Source organism: Trichechus manatus, unplaced genomic scaffold (assembly GCF_000243295.1).
Source record: "Trichechus manatus latirostris isolate Lorelei unplaced genomic scaffold, TriManLat1.0 scaffold00007, whole genome shotgun sequence".
Lineage (NCBI taxonomy): Eukaryota > Metazoa > Chordata > Mammalia > Sirenia > Trichechidae > Trichechus > Trichechus manatus.
This window is the reverse complement of record NW_004443943.1, coordinates 23,760,256-23,779,252: the sequence shown is the minus strand read 5'-3', so window position 1 is coordinate 23,779,252 and position 18,997 is coordinate 23,760,256. Positions and strand designations below refer to the sequence as shown.

General features: G+C 36.7%; 1 protein-coding gene across 16 annotated transcripts in view; it reads right to left on the bottom strand.

Annotated features, from left to right (window-relative positions):
• The window catches only part of LCOR (ligand dependent nuclear receptor corepressor), a 140,863-nt gene that overhangs the window by 8,220 nt on the left and 113,646 nt on the right, over window positions 1-18,997 (bottom strand). Inside the window, exon 1 of one of the 16 annotated variants that reach the window (XM_023740475.1) lies at window positions 1,745-15,445. The exons of 13 other annotated variants lie outside the window; for them this stretch is intronic. Coding sequence is in view for 2 of the 3 variants with exons in the window: in XM_023740479.1 (XP_023596247.1) it covers window positions 17,982-18,951 (970 nt within the window). In the remaining variant the exon portion in view is untranslated. Of the gene's footprint in view, window positions 1-1,744; window positions 18,952-18,997 lie in introns of those variants that run through there. 2 more of the 16 variants (XM_023740479.1, XM_004369975.3) reach the window with 2 other exon arrangements.

Genomic DNA, 18,997 nt, shown 5'->3' with positions numbered 1-18,997 from the left:
CTGACAGTGAACACAGCAGAGAGTCCCTGATGGAGCAGGAGAAAGGTGGGGTGCAGAACTCAAATTCTAGTAAAAAGACCAGACTTAATGGTCTGAGACTGGAGGAACCCCAGAATGCATGGTCCCCAGATTCTCTATCGGCCCAGAACTAAAACAATTTCCCAGGCCAACTCTTGAGACAAAGTTGGACTGGACTGAGAGACATAAAATGATTCTCATGAAGAGTGTGCTTCTTAGCTCAAGTAGATACATGAGACTAAATGGACAGCTTCTGTCCAGAGGTGAGATGAGAAGGCAGAGAAGATTAGGAGTTGGTTAAATGGACATGGGAAATTAGGCGTGGAAAGGAGGAGTGCGCTGTCACAGTATAGGGAGAGCAATTAGGGTCACATAAAAACGTATATATAAATTTTGTACAAGAGACTAACTTGAATTGTAAACTTTCACTTAAACTACAATAAACAAACAAAAAAAAGTGTTGAATAGATGTTGTTTGATAGTATCTTCCAGCTAATTCTTCGTTTCTTCAGTATTTGACTTTTATCTTCCAGTCATGAAATGCCTTCATAAGAAGGCTTTCCCTAGACAGCCTCCATTACACCTCCTTGCCACCCTGCCCCTGGCCTCTGAAGCAGTGTGGGTATAGTGGTAAGAGCACAGGTTGTGGAATATGAAAAACCTAGATTCCATTTCTAGCTGTGACATTTACTATCTAAAGGATCTTAGGCAAATTACTTAATCTCTCTGAATCTTGGTTTCCTCATCTGAAATTGAGACTGAATACCAATATCTCAAAGGACTGTGTTACAAGGAGTATATTATGTAACATATGTAAAGCACAAAAACAAGCAGCTGCTCAAACAATTTTTAAGACCAGGTGGTGAATAAAATTGCTGAAACGTGTCTAAATACAAAGCAAAACAAAACCAAAAAACTAATTAGTCACATCTGCTGCTTAACATAAACTGCTTTACAAGAGAAAAGGCTAGTTACATTGTGTTTTTATTTTCACAAGCAAGTTTTGTTTAGTGGGTATCTGAAAGGGCCTATATTGCACCAGATTGTGAAGACTAAAAATGTCTTAGGAAATGCCTACCTCAAACTCGCCAGTAATCACTGAGTTGTGAATAAATTAAGAAAAGATGATTATTACAGAAGTATTATAAAAGGTGAATGGTCTTAGTGGACTTTAAAGTACATGCTGGCAATGGGGCCAAAATCTACCAAAGGGAAGAAAAGCTCAAAAGCAACTAGAAGATACTCATTGAGCTGGACAAATACTCATAATGTGTGTACTTTTCTGTATGTACACTGTACTTCAGTAAAAAAGGTTTTAAAAAGGCAACATGTGAATGGTCAACAGGAAGAAGCTCCTCCTGCTTTGTGAAAATGGCAAATATTATCTACTACCTCCGGAAAAGGGAAGATACCAGTGATACCCTTGGATAAGTGACAAGTCATTTCCAACTCTTGGACTCAATGAAATATGCACAGGAGCTCAGCAGACTCCTCATGCAGTTGCAGACTTCCTAGAGTGCTGCAAGGGGCACTTAGCAACCTGGGATTGGGGAGACCAGTGCATTAGGAGGATGGTAGCTCATGGAGAAGTCAAAGAGGAGGCCCCTGCTGAAGGGCCCCCCACTGCGGAGGTACTTTGTGGGTGTGTTATCAGGTGATACCAATAGCATAATAAGTGTTACAGCATACAGTACACAAGACAGGTGTGAGTAGTTCTACCACTTACTAGTTGTGTGATCTTGGCCAAAACAATTATTTTGTGTCTTAGTAGGGTATCTGTCACATCTACCACTTAGGATTGCTGCAAAGGAAAACTTGCAAAGTTTGCACAAATATCAGTATTGTTATTGTCAGCCAATCAAATCAAGCAAGCTTCAGGGAAAATAACTCAAGACATCAAGAATGTGCATTAATGCTTTGTTACAATTTAAAAAAGTGAATTTTCTAGATAATAAGTTGACCCTTCAAGTACCACTTAAAATTTTTTTAACATTTTTAGATGGATTTTTTTTAAAAATTACACTGTCCACTGAACATAATGTATTTTTTTCTTAATGACTCAAGATCATTATCATATGCACTATTTTTAAAGTTTGCTTCTTATTTTTACTATACTGAATTGAAATATATTGATGGTTTTGGGGGCCATTCAGTTAACCCGACTGCCTAAATCCAAATATCTAGTGATATTCTGTATTTTATTAATATCTTTTTGTCTTCTTAATGGCTTCCAAATAGTCAGCAGATGTTATTAGCGGCCTCATTTGCACCTTTAGTAGAGTACTTCTACTCATTAGCTGAGAAATCAGATCCCAAGTGCTAGAACGGTACTTTAGTAAAAATAAATGAATGAGAGCATAAGGAATAGTTTAATGAATAAAGAATATGGATTTTCTAACAACTTTGGCCGCTTAGGGGCCTTTATTCCTTAGTTCATGGCTCTTGGTTATGTTCCTGATATTTCCAAGGTAGGTGACTGCAAATAAGTAGAACATTATTGCTTTATCAACGTATCAAATAATATACTCTAAATGCATTTTACCAACATATAAAAAAGGCTGACCAAAGTCTGTGGCAAAGATTATGTTAAGAAATATCATGGCATCTTGTTTTGTAGCCTACAAAGTCTACCTAAATGTAGAAAAAAGTAAAGAGATAAATAGTTCTCTCTCATTCAAGCAGCACAATCATCACCAAAAGTCTTTGAGAAAATCTTCTGGATGCTGTCCCATGCCTATCATGCTCTGGAACCATGCTTTAGAGCTTGGGATTAACGATGTGCTTGGAGATAAATGAAATCAAGGCATGTGCCTATTAAGAGAGCTCTGAAGAAAACTGAGGAAGTATATTCTTCCACGGTGATGCTCACATAGAGAAAAAAAACGAATAATTATTCATCTGCAGGAAGCTAAACAAACAAAAACCAAGCCAGTTGCTGTACAGTCAATTCGACTCATGGTGACCCCATGTGTGCAGAGTAGAACTGCACTCTATAGGGCTCCACAGTGTTTTCAAAGATAGATTTTTCGAAAGCAATATCACCAGGCTTTTCTTCTGAAGAGCCTCTGGGTGGATTTCAATCACCAACCTTTTGGTTAGTAGTCAAGCACCACCCAGGGACTGCAGGAAAACTAAGCAAAAGTAATGTCCAACTTCCTTTATGATTCTGAAACTTGGATCTGCTGCTGCTCCACGTTTCAATAATTTAATAGTGTCTCAATATTTTAATCAGCCTCATTAATGTAAGGTTTTCCAAGGGCCATGCAACCACTCCTAAGCAATGACTGTGGCAGTATGGCTCAGCTAATCCCCAAGTACAGAACAGAACAGACAACCATAGGTAGGGAGCTATCTTTTTCATACCATCAAGGCAAGTGAAGGTCGTGTCTTTACAACTAAGTCACACTAAAACATTCTTAGGACTCACTGAATTTTAATCTGGAACAATGCAATACAGCATTTGGGTGCTAAAAAACACTAGCATCAGAGAGGCTAACACAGGCTCCACCAACCTTAAGAGGCATTTAGAGCAGTGGGTTGGGGAAGCCCAGGAGATGATGAGATTAAAACTGTAAATGGTAACCTTCCTTGAAAGACAGTGACTTCAACAAACAACAGGGTCGTTTGTATGTGTGTTTTCCCAGTAGAAAGGATGAGGGACAATGTACTGGTGAACCACAGGTCACCAGAGTAAGGTGTAGGGTGCTCTTATCAGCTATATCATTGGCTAACTCAGAACTATCCACACCTGCAGTGATTGATTGTTCCCTTTCCTGAAACCCTAAGCCACGGTGGTCTGTAGAATTCATTGGTAAATACGTGGCCTTGTATAATTTGTATCTTTTACTGACTTACTTTGTCTTGTCTTTAAGCTTCCCAAGCAGTAAACTACTTGAGTGTAGGTAGGCAGGTAGAGAAGGGAAAGGGAGGCATCAAGGATGCTTCCTGGGAAGCACTATTTTCTGAGACACTAACACTGGTAGCAAAGCTGGGCGTTGGTGGTCACTGGAGTGTGTATGTGGCTGGTTGAAGTCTGTCCTGTACATACTGCATTTTAAGATGCTTATAAGATTCTGATGTCTGGCAGCAACCGGACACACAGGCCTGAATCCACCAGTAGCTTCGCTTGACTATGAGAGCCTTCACATTAATGCTAACCTTTGACCAGATGTCATTAAATGGTCCTGTTATAATAACTAACTTTACAACTATAGTAATAAAATCACTTTTGACTGTGTCTCTAAATTATCTAGCTTCCTACCTTGTTTGATTTTCTCCAGAAATTTTCTCAAAAGAACCTGTTTAGATAAATTTTAATTTCATATTATTTGAATATTTAATTTTTGAAAATTTCCTCAACTCCCTAAAATTTAATTCTATTGCTCTTTTTTCATGTTTGAAAAATGGGTGTTAGCTAGTTTTGTCTAAATTTTAAACAGTAGTCTTTACCTTTGATCCTAGCTATTCGATTTTTCCAATAGTTTTAGATCTTTAACAGAGCCTAAATATAGCTTTTGCATTAATTTAGAATGTCATCAGGCAGTAAGTAGGGAAATCAGAGAGAGATTTTCTGTCCTGCAGAATATTTACTTAACTCTACCTAAGGGGAAACACTATGTTTTGGTTCAGTGATAATAGTTTGTATCGTATTATCTCCTTCACATCTGACTAAGTAAGATCTTTACCAGAACAATAATTCATCACAGACTTTAAAATCACTTCATTTTATGTTTCTTCTGCCCAACTAGAGGGCTCTCTGTAATAGTTAAGTGAATTATCAATCAGAAATACTTGAACACCACCACTGAAGAGCAGTAAGACCACAGGGATTGGTAAACGGGACAAAGGGCTACAGAAACAAAGATGGAAACCCGATATCCAACTACATGGATTAGTTTTATCTCCTTGGTGAGAAATGGCCTGCATGACCTTGCACTTTGTGTTTCTATCCCCAGCTTAATGTCGAATTTTTCAGGGTGTGGTAAAAGGATAATACTCATATAAACTTTGAAAGGTAGTGTAAGAATCGTGTTGTTCCACAACCCTATCTTTAATGATTTACTTAATGATATTTTTCTAGATCAGAGGGTAGGCACAGCTGAACTCACCTACTTAGTCAATACTGTAATACTTGAATTTCTGAAAGAAAGCATTCTTGTAGGTAATATAAATGGTGGATGGTCAATGCTTACGTTATCTTAGGGTAAAAGACAGATCAAATAGAGAACAGATGTGGCAGAGAGCTGAAATGGCAAGTTTAAGAGTCTAGAATTTGGGAGTGGTAGGTTCAGATACACTCTCCAATATTTGTTCTCTAACTAACAGTAAGATTGCTTGATGAACAAATTCAGTGTCACTGATGATGAAAATACATTCTTCTTGACTGAAAAAGAACAGAGATAGTGAACGATATTTGAAGGGAGTTGTTCTTAGTAGCAGAAAAAGGCAACCCCAGGAAAACAGATGGAGACAGAAAGCTGGAGGCAACACTCCAGACAGAGTTGAGCTGTAGATTAATTTGGCTTGATTCTTTTCTTTAAATACAAGAATACATGAAAACACAGCCTCAGACTCCTGCAAGGCAAAGAGTTATATTCTTTGCCAGATAATAACCTGAAATTATGTTCCCTAATATCCTCAGTTCTGGTGCTTTAACCACAGAAAAAATTTAAGTATATTCAAGTGCCTGAGTAAGCTAGCCAACAAGTCCTTGCTCTACACTCTGAAGTGCACTGGCTCGGCTATTTCTTGTCTGTGCATCCTTTACACCTGGATACAGGGATATTCCAAGGGCTATGACAAAACTGTGTATATATAGTGGAGAAGGTGGATGAAGTGTGGAGAGACTTTTTTCACTCTAGAAAGCCATGTGTAAGTTGTACCTCAAAACCATTGAACAACTAAGTTTTCTTTCCGTAGAAATGAACTAGGAGAAACGGTAAAAGCATAGGTGAGACAGATGAGACAGAAAAATGAGAAATAAAGTTAATTAAATCACAGACTGGAAAGTGACCTAAAAAAAAATCTGGCAGTTTAATACCTTATTTCCAGGTAGTTGAACTCTGAATCATCTAAGAAAGCAATTCTCAAAACTGGGGTTGAGGAGAATTATCCCTCCCCAGAGATTAGAATCATGGGGAGTGGGGTGTGTGTGCATGCGCGTGTGTGTGTAATCCAGTATGTACCTCTTCATCCTGTGAGAATCCTGCCTCAGTGATCCACTGCTGCTGATGGCAGCGTGACATCTTGTTCAAGTGTGTTAGAGTAGAAAAATAGTTAAAAACTACTGATAAAAACAAAAGGCATGAAATCTCTTTGTAGTAGCTTTCAAAGTTTACTGTGTTCTTAACCAAGTTCACTAAGGCAAGGCAAAATAAAAGTTTATAAAATTATGAATTAATAATCTAAGTTGGGGGAAAAGGGAGGTGTTTCACAGGGAGCTTACTGGGCATGAAGCTACAGTTTGCTAGCTTTTCTGTACTACAGGGCTTAATATCCCTGATAAGAGGCTGTTATTCAGAGTAAGTCTCCTAAAATACAGTTTAAGGCTTGCATGTTGTATTCAGCGTATCTCTTATTTTTCTTCACTTTAACCAGATTGTCAAATTTATTAAATTACAATATGGAATATATTATCAAGGAGATTATCATGTTCATTCTTTAACACAAACTCATTCTATAGGCAAATGCACACAGAAAGTAAAAATATAATCAGTAAATTACTTGGTGAGCAAGAAGTCAGAGCAAGGGGTTAGTTACATCACTAAGCACAACAGTCCAATACCTCCACCCCCTCTCTAGGAAGGTAATGGCCTCACAAAACAACCACTTTTACCACACTATTTACTTCTGAAAGGTTTTTTTTTTTTTTAGAAAGTAAAAGTATAATTAGTACTTTATTTGGTGAGCAAGAAATCAGAGCAAGCAAGGGGTTACATCACTGAGCACAATAGTCCAATCAATACCTTCACCCCTTCTCTAGGGCAGGTAATGGCCTTATAAAACAAGCACTTTTACCACATTATTTACTTCTAAAGTTTACTTTTTAAATTGATTTTTATTTCTATCATCCCAAGTAAGACTATGCCAGACCAAACATACCATATTTGGTGTTAACTAAAATTTTAAAAAAATTTAAAAAAAGGATTAGGGGTTCAGAGGCTGTGGAAGACATGAGATTTTGGACAGGATGGCATAAATTCAAAAAATGATAACAGTTCCTGGAAGTGAGGGAAGGAATATCCATAAGCGATATAACTAAATACTGATTTGGTGAGAACACAAACCTAAATTATTAATCTAATGAATATTGTAATTAAGAATGCTTAGAAAACACTTTGAAATAGATTACAGGAAAAAAATAATTTCAGACAAAGAGGACAAATCTCTTCCCCAGGCTGGTCTGAAATGAAAGAGAGTATCATTAGCCTTATCCAATTATTGAAATCGTAACCAGATTGAAGAGAGATCTGGATGTTAAAGACATAGCTGACATTTTAAAAGGTCAGGATTACATGTGAGTTCACGATAAGCACTGGCCTATTTCAATTTTTGTTTTTGTATTTGCTTTTTTTCTCCCCCCAAGTGGGAATAAAATCTATGTTGCTCTTTGGGGGGAAACTGCTCTTTAATTTCTAATTTAAATGACAGGGGCAATGATGAACTAGAAAATAATACTGCTTATGCACAACACAGACATGCTCATTCCCCAAGTGAGAGAAAATGCATCATGATCATTTCCTCATGACTCTTCTTTAAAAGGGGATGAGGAGAAGAAACACTGATTTCTATTTAACACTGTAGTTTTGCAAGCTTGGCATCTAATTTCTTTACTGGTAATTTCATAATATAGACTTAAAGTAGTAGTATGTAGTTCTATAACTCGTGTGTGTATATGTCTTATATAACTAACCAGATTATAAATTCAAGGAAGCCAGAAACTTGTCCGACTGTCATTTTGTACCAAATGTAACAGAACTTACGGTAGACATAATAAATGCTCAATAAATACAGATAATGATGACCCAAGACTTATTTTAACATCCTCTTCCTAAAAACCAGTATAAGTTTACTCAAGAGTCAAACTGAATTAATAGTTGACATTTAGTTATTTAGTAAAAACTGAATCTAAAGGAGTCCCTGGGTAGTACAAATGTTTAATGTGCTCAGCTGCTAACTGTAAGGTTGGATGTTCAAGTTCACCCTAAGGTGCCTTAAAAGAGTCCCAATGATCCACTTCTGAAAAATCAGCCATTGAAAACTATATGGAGCACAGTTCTACTCTGACACACATGGGGTCACCATGAATCAGTTGACTCGACAGCAAATGATAAAAAATCTCATTCTAATTCTAGATAGAGTCAAGCACGCCAAAGTGACAATTATAATGGTTTGGAATCATGAGTACCAAGGGCACCTCTGTGTGTGAGGAGGGACAAGTCCCTTAAGCTCCCCAAGTTCTATGTTTGTCACCTGAAAAATGAGAGAAATGAGACCAATAGTGCTTAATTAGTGGGTTCATTACCTTCTCCCCGTGGAACTTTTTGAAAATACGTAACATGTCTGAGCCTCACTCCCAGAAACTGATTCAGCAATCTAGCGAAGTACAGGCATCTGTATTCTTAAAAAGTTGATTTTTAATGAAAACGATTATATTAGATGACCCTGAGGACCCTTTCTGCTTTAACATTCAAGGTAGTACCAGACTTCATCGCATGTGCGGCCGCAGGTCGGGCAACAGCTGTACTGGCAATCAGATCGGGACTTTGCGCGCACCTGGCGCAGGGTGGGGGACGCACGGAAGGTGGCCGCGGGTACAGGGAATCTGGGTGCTGGGAGCGCAGCTAGCGCGGTGGCCCTGTTGGTGCAGCCACCTCTGCTGCCCAGAGCCAGGAGCCTGCAACCGCTGCTGGGCCGGTGAATGAAGCCAAGGAGGAGGGGAAGGAAGAGAAGTACGCGGAGGCGGCGGCGCTTTGACAGATTGGGATGCACCCTGGAGCCCCCAGTGATCTTTCACTCTGAGGGTCTGGGGCCTTTAAAACCATTAGGAAGAAATAATTAACAAAAGGAAAGCTGTTTCCCTTAATAATAAAAAAAAAAACCTTATGTGACCACATATATGCGGATGTTGCCCAAACGGATGTTATGTAGCACATGACTGTACTGAGTTATAAGGTAGTGCTGCACCGGAAGACTGCTGCACAATTTTGTAGTAGCAACTTCTAGTCATCGAAATGATTTCATCTGGGAAGAATTTATCATAAAAAATTACCAACTTTGGTTATCACGTGACTTACATTTCTCTTACTCCTTTTGTCAGTTTTTTAAACCATTAAAATCTTAAGTAGAAACCAAGCTTTTAAAAGTTTTTTCACAACAAAATTTATTAGAAGAATAGTGGTTTTGAAAAGTCTAGCATCCAGTGAGAACTACCATACACAACATTACAGCTGGGAATGTTTCTCCAAAATGTCCTGGTCAAATAATACAATGGAACCATTAAATCTTACACATGCACGAAAGAACTAGCGCTTCTGACATACAATGCAAAAAAAAGGGGACCACATGGATTAAAGTTTTAAGTACTCATCACATACATTAAGACACAGCTTATTTTAGTCCAGTCAAAAATCAGAACTGCATTAAAAAATTTAATGTAGTGCAATCAAACAAAAAAACTTAATTTGTGATCATAAGTGCTCTACTACATAAACATTGATCATAGCAAGGAACAAAAAGTTCAAATCACACAGTACAAAAAAATCTGTAAATAAATATAAACTACAGTACAAGAGAAATATTAAATTATACAATTCTGTCAAACTGTAAACAGTATATTGAAATGAGGTCCATAAGAGTAAAGGGGGTTCCTGGTTTGTTGCATGATACTTGAACTTTTAGAAATCTGGAAAATGCCATTTTCTGTATCTTCAAAGGCTATGCGCTTTATATATGGAGAGAATTTCTTTAAATGTAAGATATCAAATATTAAAGCAGAGGAATAATCTACTTTGTTAAGCACAGATAGTACTAAGGAAAAAAGGAGTTTTTAAGAATAAAGACCTCTTGTAGGTAAGTCTTAACATTAAAGATGCAAAGGACTAAAACACTGGAATTAGAACTTCACATCAGAAGAACATGTCAGTGAGGACTTCAAGGCTACCAATTATACCGAAAAATCATCTGCTGAGAAGCAGACATAGACCTCTGCCAATTTTTGACATTTTACATACTCATGTTACAACACCAACTTTGGCAGAATCACTACTAATAAACTCAAAGCACTCCTGGCCCAATGGTTCCATCACAGTGGCCAGTGCACAGAATTCTCTAAAGACATTGCATAAACTAGAATGTAGAGGTCAGACACCCAAGGACCAGTGCTTGAATTTAGTAGTAGCTATGGTGAAGAAGCAAGAGCCACATCAAGGAGGAACTGCATCTGTTATAGTTTACAGAAGCAGCAAGGAATGTTAATTGTGCTGGCTATTAGTGGCATTTGAAAATATATCATTCAACCGTGTGTGTGTGCGCGTGTGTGCGTGCGTGCGTGTGTGTGTGGTGTGCTGGCTATACATTTTTGCACATTTTGTTTTTTTTAAATATACCGTTAACAGGAACCCCCATATTATCTGCTCAGTAGTAATAACTGAATATATAGAATGCCACTATAAGAGTGTGAGGCACCGTGTGCTGGAGAGTTATATGCAGCTTTAAAATCTGTTTGGCTGAGTTATACCTGGATACCTGAACTGAGTTTTTAAGTTGACATTCATCAAGGATGTGCTACCAGCACGTAGAAATAAAAGCAAAACAGAAAAATACAAGTCACTGTTAGGTTTAAGAATAGCATCAAAGTACCTGAATTGAGTGAGAATAGTGTGTAAACTGTCCCTGAGGGTTTTTAAACAGTGTGTACAAGTTGGATTCCTAAGAACATTAGTTTTATTTAACAGTGTGGACTGATAAAATACCAATGTCTGACAATTTAAAGTGGAGGTTATAAAGAATTATATGCAAACACTCCAAATGTGTATTTTATACATTTCTTTTCAAAGCAGCAATAAGCTGCTGTAAAGTACACATCCCATCAGAACAAGCAACATGTGGGAGTCAGATAAAGATTTCTTAATCTGGTTTTCTGACAGCACAGCATACCAATATCCAATGACTATATCTTTCCTAGATCAGAATGTAACTAATTTTTGACTAGCAATATAGGATTAGACTTTTAATCAAACACTTTGCTATTACATACTAAAATTTCTTAAACTTACTAATGCTGGTATACTACCTAGGTTAATTATCCCCCCTCATTTTAGAAATATACCCTTCTACAACTTAAAAACATTAAGATCCATTTTCAGTCCTTTGATGTAAAAAGCATGTCAGTGAATTAATATTAAAAATTTACACAGTAAAAAGGCTTGAATTTCAGCCAAAGATTCTAAATACTGCTCATTCCCTGAAGACTTAAAGGGAGAGAATCCCTACCCATTTTTCCTAGTGGTTTATTTTTCTAACATGGTCTGACATAATTTTTCATTTTGGGGACTTTTCCCCTCACCTCCTCTGAAATTTCAATTCTTAAGCCTGAAATGGCTTAATGAAATGGGGATAACGAGGCAATCACTTGGAATTGCTTAAAAGGTACAAAATGTTGTCTTTTTTTTTTTTTTTAAATAAGAATTACTTATATAAATGTGATCTGACCCTATATTACGTATGTAGTATGTTTTATATTTTTAAATAATCATCCTAAAACTTACAGTACCTAAGACTCTGAAGATAAATTAAGACTTTAGTGTTGTAACAGAAAAAGTGCTGAATTATCCCTTTTCTAGTACTTCAAAAGTTTCAGACAAGTGCTTTCCTAGTGACAGTAAAGTTTACTGTATACCCTTCCACCAAGCAAGAAAAAAAAGTCAACTGCATGAAAGAAATGACTTTTATGAGTGCAGCACTGCATATTTACCAAACTTAAACAGGAGTTGTTTCACTCATTTGGAGGGGGCAAATATATTCTAGATTGAAATTCTATTTGGCTATTGACGGTTAAAAATCCCTGCTCTACTGTGTCAATGTCCTGTGTCCAACTACCCTACTCTCCCACCCCCAGTCCCCTTACACACTATCCACTGAGAATCTAATCTCTAAAGAGATTATTTTAAAATTTATGTTTTCAGGACATACCTGAGAAAGGGTGCAATTATGCAGAACAAGGAACCCAAGACTGCACTAATACTGGTTATGGGTTCATAAATTCTTTCCCAAGACAAATCTAAAAAGTCTAAGAGGTATGGATCTTCAAATATGTCTTACTGCTTTAGATTTTTTTGGTATGTGTGTAGGGTCATTTCCAGTGTTGAAAAGATCTTGAGCCTGTTCAATGACAGCTCAAGACAGGGTAAAAAGTTCATTTCCACATTCAAACAATAAAGATTAAATATTATGATTAAAATGTTTGCTACATCCAATAAATCTATGATTAACTAAAAGTGCTTGTTTTTCAGCTTTTATTAATACAGCTCTAAAAGAACTGGAAACCTTAAATTTACCCCCAAAATAGTTACAAGATTAATTCATGATTTATTGTTTGTCAAATCAACATCAACTAGCCTTGATTCTCATTTTCAAATAATCTGAAAAACTTTCTGACAATCAAATGAAGATGGCCCAACTTTACCACATTATCTATCCTGTGACTACTGTTTAGTATTTTAGGCCAGAACCTTTAGCCTCTTCTCAAAAGCCTACATACTTTCCCACCTTTCTTTCCATTCCCATCCCCCAAGCTCTTTTATAACACCTTAGGGCACACAGCTACAGTGTTATGCTACAGGGCTAATGTCTGCTTCTTTAAAAGGCTACTTACTGCAAGATTATTTGGGAATAAGAGACAAAAGAAAGATACATAAAGAATTTCCTCCCTTTTCCCTTCAGTCACCATGTTCACAAATCCTACTCAAGTATCAAGGACAAAATGAATCCAAAATAAACTAAGAAGAAGGAGTTTGGAGGTCTGCATTCCTTTTACCACAATTATACTTTTTCCTTTTCAGTAGATTTTGAAAGCAATTAGTTTTTAAAAAAAACCCTGTATAGCTTAATAGACTCCTAATGGGGCTGTTTGGCTAAAGCCAACAAGCTTTTAATAACACTGGCCTGACCATAGTATCAATGAAGACCTAATTCTAACGGAAAAGTAATAAGGAAAATCTTTGATATCTTCATGAAGGCCAAAACTTAACATATTAATTTTAAATGTCTCCTATAAAACATTAAATGGAGCAATTCGGTCTGTTGCCACATTCTATCACCAATGACAGCAACCTGAATATATAGAAAAGTTATTCACGTGAAAACGACCTCTGGCATTTAGTTAGAGAAAGAAGAATTATAAAAGCAAAAGTAAGCAGTTTCCAAATTAAATCTACAGGGACAGTATCTATTAAATAAAATGACACCAAACAGTCACATATCCTGTTAACTATTTTTCACGTTCTGATGTTGAGCTAAGATTCATTAATTTGTTTTATAAAAATAACTAACTGAATCTAAGCTTCACTATATTATGGAGCAATAAAATGTAAGAGACTCACAAAGGCTTAGAACCAGGCCTGGCACCATGTGCTTACTTGGGGTAGAGGAAGAACATACAGCTCACAAGCAGCCCAAAGGTTGCTATGTACTGCCTAATGACAAAAGGTAGTTATGATATGGGCCTTTACAGGTAGTCATTGTTCATCTAATTTAGAGTTCTCTCCAGAAAATTAGGAACTAAACTTCTCATTGTGCCTTATTATTTTACCATCTGATCCCATACAGCTCATGTTACAGCTCAGGTACAATGTTGGGGAATGGAAATGCCAATTGGTTGAGGTAATGGTTTATATAAGATAACCAGAGTTCTAAAAGCACTTCAATATTGTAAAGTAAAAGTGTACCAAATAAAGCTAATACACACTTCACACTTGTTGAGCTTGCTCACCAGAACTGAACGGTAATTAACTTCACATAAGGACCCCTATTATCACACAAAGCCTTACTCATATTCATGATCTGCTGCAGCAAGTTTATCAAGCAACATCTCAACTTTAGAACAACAAACTTAATATCAAAAAGTATTATACACACAAATATAAATTATTTTTCCTGAAAGAGAGACCTTGTCCTTCATAGTATTTTTGAAACAGAAAAATGTGTATAGCTCATCACAAAGTTCAGAGTCACTTCTAAGCCTACTGAACAAAGCAATATACTACATTACTGTCAAGTTTGATGACTATACTGTCTCAGAAATGAGAAAGCTAATGATAAAAACACCAACAAGACAGCCTTCCATAGAACTTAGTGTTTTTTTTATTTCATAGTGCCATAGCTTATCTATTCTATAATATCAATGTTCTCTCATAAAAATGCCAAGAATTGATTTTTAAATACATTATCTCTCAACTATCATTAGTTGGAGTAATGTCATCATCCACCTATTGAAAAATGTGAGAAAAAAAGGCTTTAGTGACAAAGACAGTTGTGAACTACGCTTTCCCACACCATAAAAATGGTCAACCGTTTTTTGGGCCATGCAAAACTCTGATTAGCAGAAATTAAGCATGCTAATAGACCAATCTCTATTACACATTTATGAGGACGTCCCCAAACTAGAATATCTACACTGAAAGTGCCAATACAGAATAGTGGCAAATCAAGAAAGAAATCAAATATTAAGGAATCACTGCGGCACCAAGACTGACAACCAGCCATCTGATGAGCCACCTCCAAGAAATACATGGTGTAATGGAACTCTGAACACAAAATTCAACATTAAAAGTGCACCTGAATATTACAAACTAACTTTACAAAACCTACAATAAGGTAAAATATATATCTTTTGAAATATTCAGCAGCTTTTTATTTTTTTTTAAGTTTATTTTTTTTTTGAGAGGCTCATGAAATTTAAAAGGGACCACTATCTAATTTCAATCATGCTTCACAAAACAATAATGGCTATTTTATATTGCAGTTACCAGTGTAATGCAATTAGTGCTTTAAAATAATCTACGCTTTGAGAAAAAAAAGAAAGAAAAAGAGAGAGACCTTTGGAGGAAATATGCTTATTCAAAAGCTTCTTGGAAAAGAAAGTTTACCTGAATATCAAGTCATGACTGATCTCAAGTGTAATGTTTAAAAGCTTCACAGACATGAGTATTACAATCTTCAGGTCTCAGGACTTTTAATCTGAGAAAGTTTAGAGTTTGGTTTGTTTTTTAAATTCACTTTCTAACCAAAACAAATAATAAAAAGTACTCAAATTTTCACTATTTACAACTCTCAGCCTACAATCTGAAATGACACAATACAAGTTCTCTTATTTAAACTGCAGCATTAAAGGGTAGGCACACCATTCTTCTGCTGCTCGATTGTCATCCACTGAAACACACATAGAAAATATTTATGTTAGTAAAATGATCACTCCATGTACACTACAATGACAAAATTTACATAACTCAACTCATACATCACTTATATAAACTACCACATCGGATTAAACCTCTCTGAACAGTAAAACTCTACAAAAGTTGAATTTTAGGGCCAGATTTTTAAATGGGCCTTTAATGATGCCTTTCTGAGAGGGGATAAGAAAAGCAAGCACAAATCAATTGTTCAAAGAATCTTTCTGCAGCAATCTTGGACTACTGAATACCCCAAATATCATGCAAAAAGACACCATGGCTACAATTAGTTGTGTGCTGACAAATTCTTAAGTGTGGAACAAAGTCATTTCTTCATAAGCTTAACCCTTTGCTTTCAGCAAACTTTCTACAACTTCCTTCAACTGCAGATGAAAATCATACATTTCATAATGCGTTTTTATTGCAACTTCCAGCTAGGCTGGAAAATACTGCAGAGTCATATACTGCTATTGAACCCAAACTGCTTCTTCTGTTGCGAAGACTAGAAAGCTAAGATGAAACAGGCTCAGCCATCCACTCATTAAACTGCTACACAAAATAACCAAACCAAAAGAGGAACGCAAGCCCAGACTATGTCAAGAATGAGCAGTGCATATATTTTAACAACAGCAATGGTGTGCCTAACCTTTGAACACATAGGTTGCTGAGGGAAAACATCCTTAACCTAATTTAATTAACTGCTCCAAAGTTTCCAGGCAAGAATTTATGCCTTGAGAATATCTGGACCTACTTCTCCTCACACTGTTAGTAGCCATCTGAAATCATCAACCTCAATTTAACCAGTGCTCTAAGTTTGATTTCATTTTACAAAACACTCCAGTGATTTTTTCTTATTTTGCTAAGCATTTAGAAAACTAGAATGGCCTGACCATCCTTCCCAGCATATCAGGATATAGGGTGTATGTGGTATGGATTTTGTTTTGCACAAAGAGTAATTTTAATTTGGTCACAATGCAAAATTAAATCCTATGGGCTTCAGTTATCAGCTATTTTTGAAAAAAACCGTAAGAAATAAACTTTCCAAAGTTAATCACTCTAACTGTAAAAACCCATCTCAAAAAAAAAAAAAGCTTAGATGTTCTTCAAGGAGTGCTTGCACAAACATGATCTGAAAGGTCCTTAACTGTGTGCTAACAACCATGAAAATCAGGTAAATATCAGAAAGTGTTAAGGAGGGGATATTATGTAGGATGCCAAAAAAAAAAAAAAAAAATCAAACCAACAAAATTAAATAAAAACTAAAAAACAAAACGAAAGACCACCCTTGTACTAGTATTTGGATTAATTAAAAAGAAACTCCAATGAGCTTGACTCCTGATTCAATTGATACACAACCTAAATCATATTAGGTTACCTTGGGGTTGTATTTTTTCTCTCACCACAGACATGAATCATTCATCATTAGTGCGGATATTTGGACAGACTACTGAGGCTGTAAAACCTAGGTATCACTTTTGCAATATCATAGTTACTTATACACATTTCTTTCCTTATTTCTCCCATCCCCAATAAACAAATCTTGAATGTTTTAAATTACTTAATACAACATTCAGTAGTTAGTTAGGACATGATCAAATCTGTAAAAGGATTTAAGAATACAAAGAAACCTAGTTTGCTAAAATGAGGCATCCTCTATCATTTTATGTAATGTACCCTGACTGCTCCTGAGTAAGAACGGAGCTCGTCCTCCATGAGATAAGGCTATATCCTCACTTGTTGGTGAGACCAAATTCTACCTACCCTTAGAAAATCCCAAATGAAATTACAACAAAGGTAGTGTTACAAAGTAATTAACTGAAGTATTTCTGAAGGTAGTGTGTGTACCTTTTCCACCTCCTACCCCTCTGGGTGAGCACTGAATAGATTGCTGATTTATTAGGTAAATTTAATAGTGACAAGAAAATTATAAAATGTAAATTGATCATTGGATAACCAAATTTCTTGAGTTCAAAGAGTTCATTATTCTTCTTATGAGTTTTTCTTTAGTTTAATCCTTCAATTAGTTGAATCTTAGAAGTAAAAATGTGAATAATTTTATAAGATGACTTTTCAATTTGCAATGATAAAGCTCCCAGTATGACAGAGGTGATTTCTAAAAGGGGGCTTTTTCTCTTCTTTTTTTTTTTTTTTCCAAAAAAGGTAAATATAACTTAAGGGAAAAATAAAATAAAATAAAAAATGAAAAAAAGCATGCAGGCTCTACAGGCAAGGAGTCCACTTCCATGTATCTGTGTTCTCTGTGAGGTAACTCAATTCTCTTTTGTAGAGAAACATGCAAAAGGCCAAACAATATTCCGAGCCATACTGCACATGGAAATTTTAAAATATGCACATTCTGAATGCACCTTTCATCTCTGTACACACAAGTCAATGGCAAAATTTGCTAAGAAACAAGTGTCACAGTAAATGAAGTTAGGTGCAAGCAATGATAGCTAAACAATGCAGTAGTGCTCACCCAGTCTGTACAGTAATTGGCACTCTACAGTATTCCTACTCATTTTTTGATTCATTTGCACTTTGTGCTGCCTCTCCCTGGGGATCTAATTCAATCTTTACAGAAACATCTGGCCCCTCCAACCTCATTAATTTCATCTTTTTCTTTGGAGGGTTTTTCAAAGTGCCCAGCCTCTCTTTTACTTTGTACTCCAGTGTACTGTGGGGAATCCCATAAATACTCTGAGCTTTGGAAACACTCATTTTTCCACTCATAACCACTGAGATTGCTTCCTCCAGTATCTCACTGTTGTACTGTCTGTAACGCCCTCTTTTCTTCCGAGGCTGCTTGGAGCCAGGGTCTCCTTCTTGATCCGATGTGGGATATGGCTGTCCAGAGGTAGACTGCTCAGCATCTGAGCCCCAAGAATCAGGTCCAGCATCTAGCATGCTTTTTCTATTTTGTTTTGGAAGAATAGCCCTTAATTTTTTACTAAGCGCGCTCTCCGTTTGTGAACCCATTACCAAAGAGCTATAGCTGTACTGATCACCAGTGCGAGACTCCCAAGAAAGATCCATTCCTCGAACTTGTGGTATCTTTAAATCTACAGGAGATGAATGGCTCGCATCCTTTTTTCCATCGTGTTTTGCTTGAAGTGCCATTTTTGGAAAGGCAGAATTTTCTGCAAGAAAAGGAAGGTCACTGATGTTGCTGAGTGCACCATTTCCCCTGAATTTCATACGGCTGAGGTTGAATTCATAATGTGGTTTCGCCCAAGAGGCTTCCCTGGATAATATTAAGTGTTGTCCATGATTCTGTAATCCAGATGGCCCAAGGCTGGCAGTTGTGGACAATTGGTTTCTGCTCAGTAGTTCTTCACTAATCTGCAGAGATCGAGCCAGTGGAACTTTGAGTGATGTGGAGTGTCCAAAACCTTCCCTGGTTCCATCCTGTAAGCTTCTTGGAGGTACCCCATCACCACTCCGAAGTCCGTCTGGGCGGTACTGGCTGGGTCTCCCAGGTCGCCTAATTGGATGGAAGGAAACTGATGTGAGCAGGACTTGCACAGGTA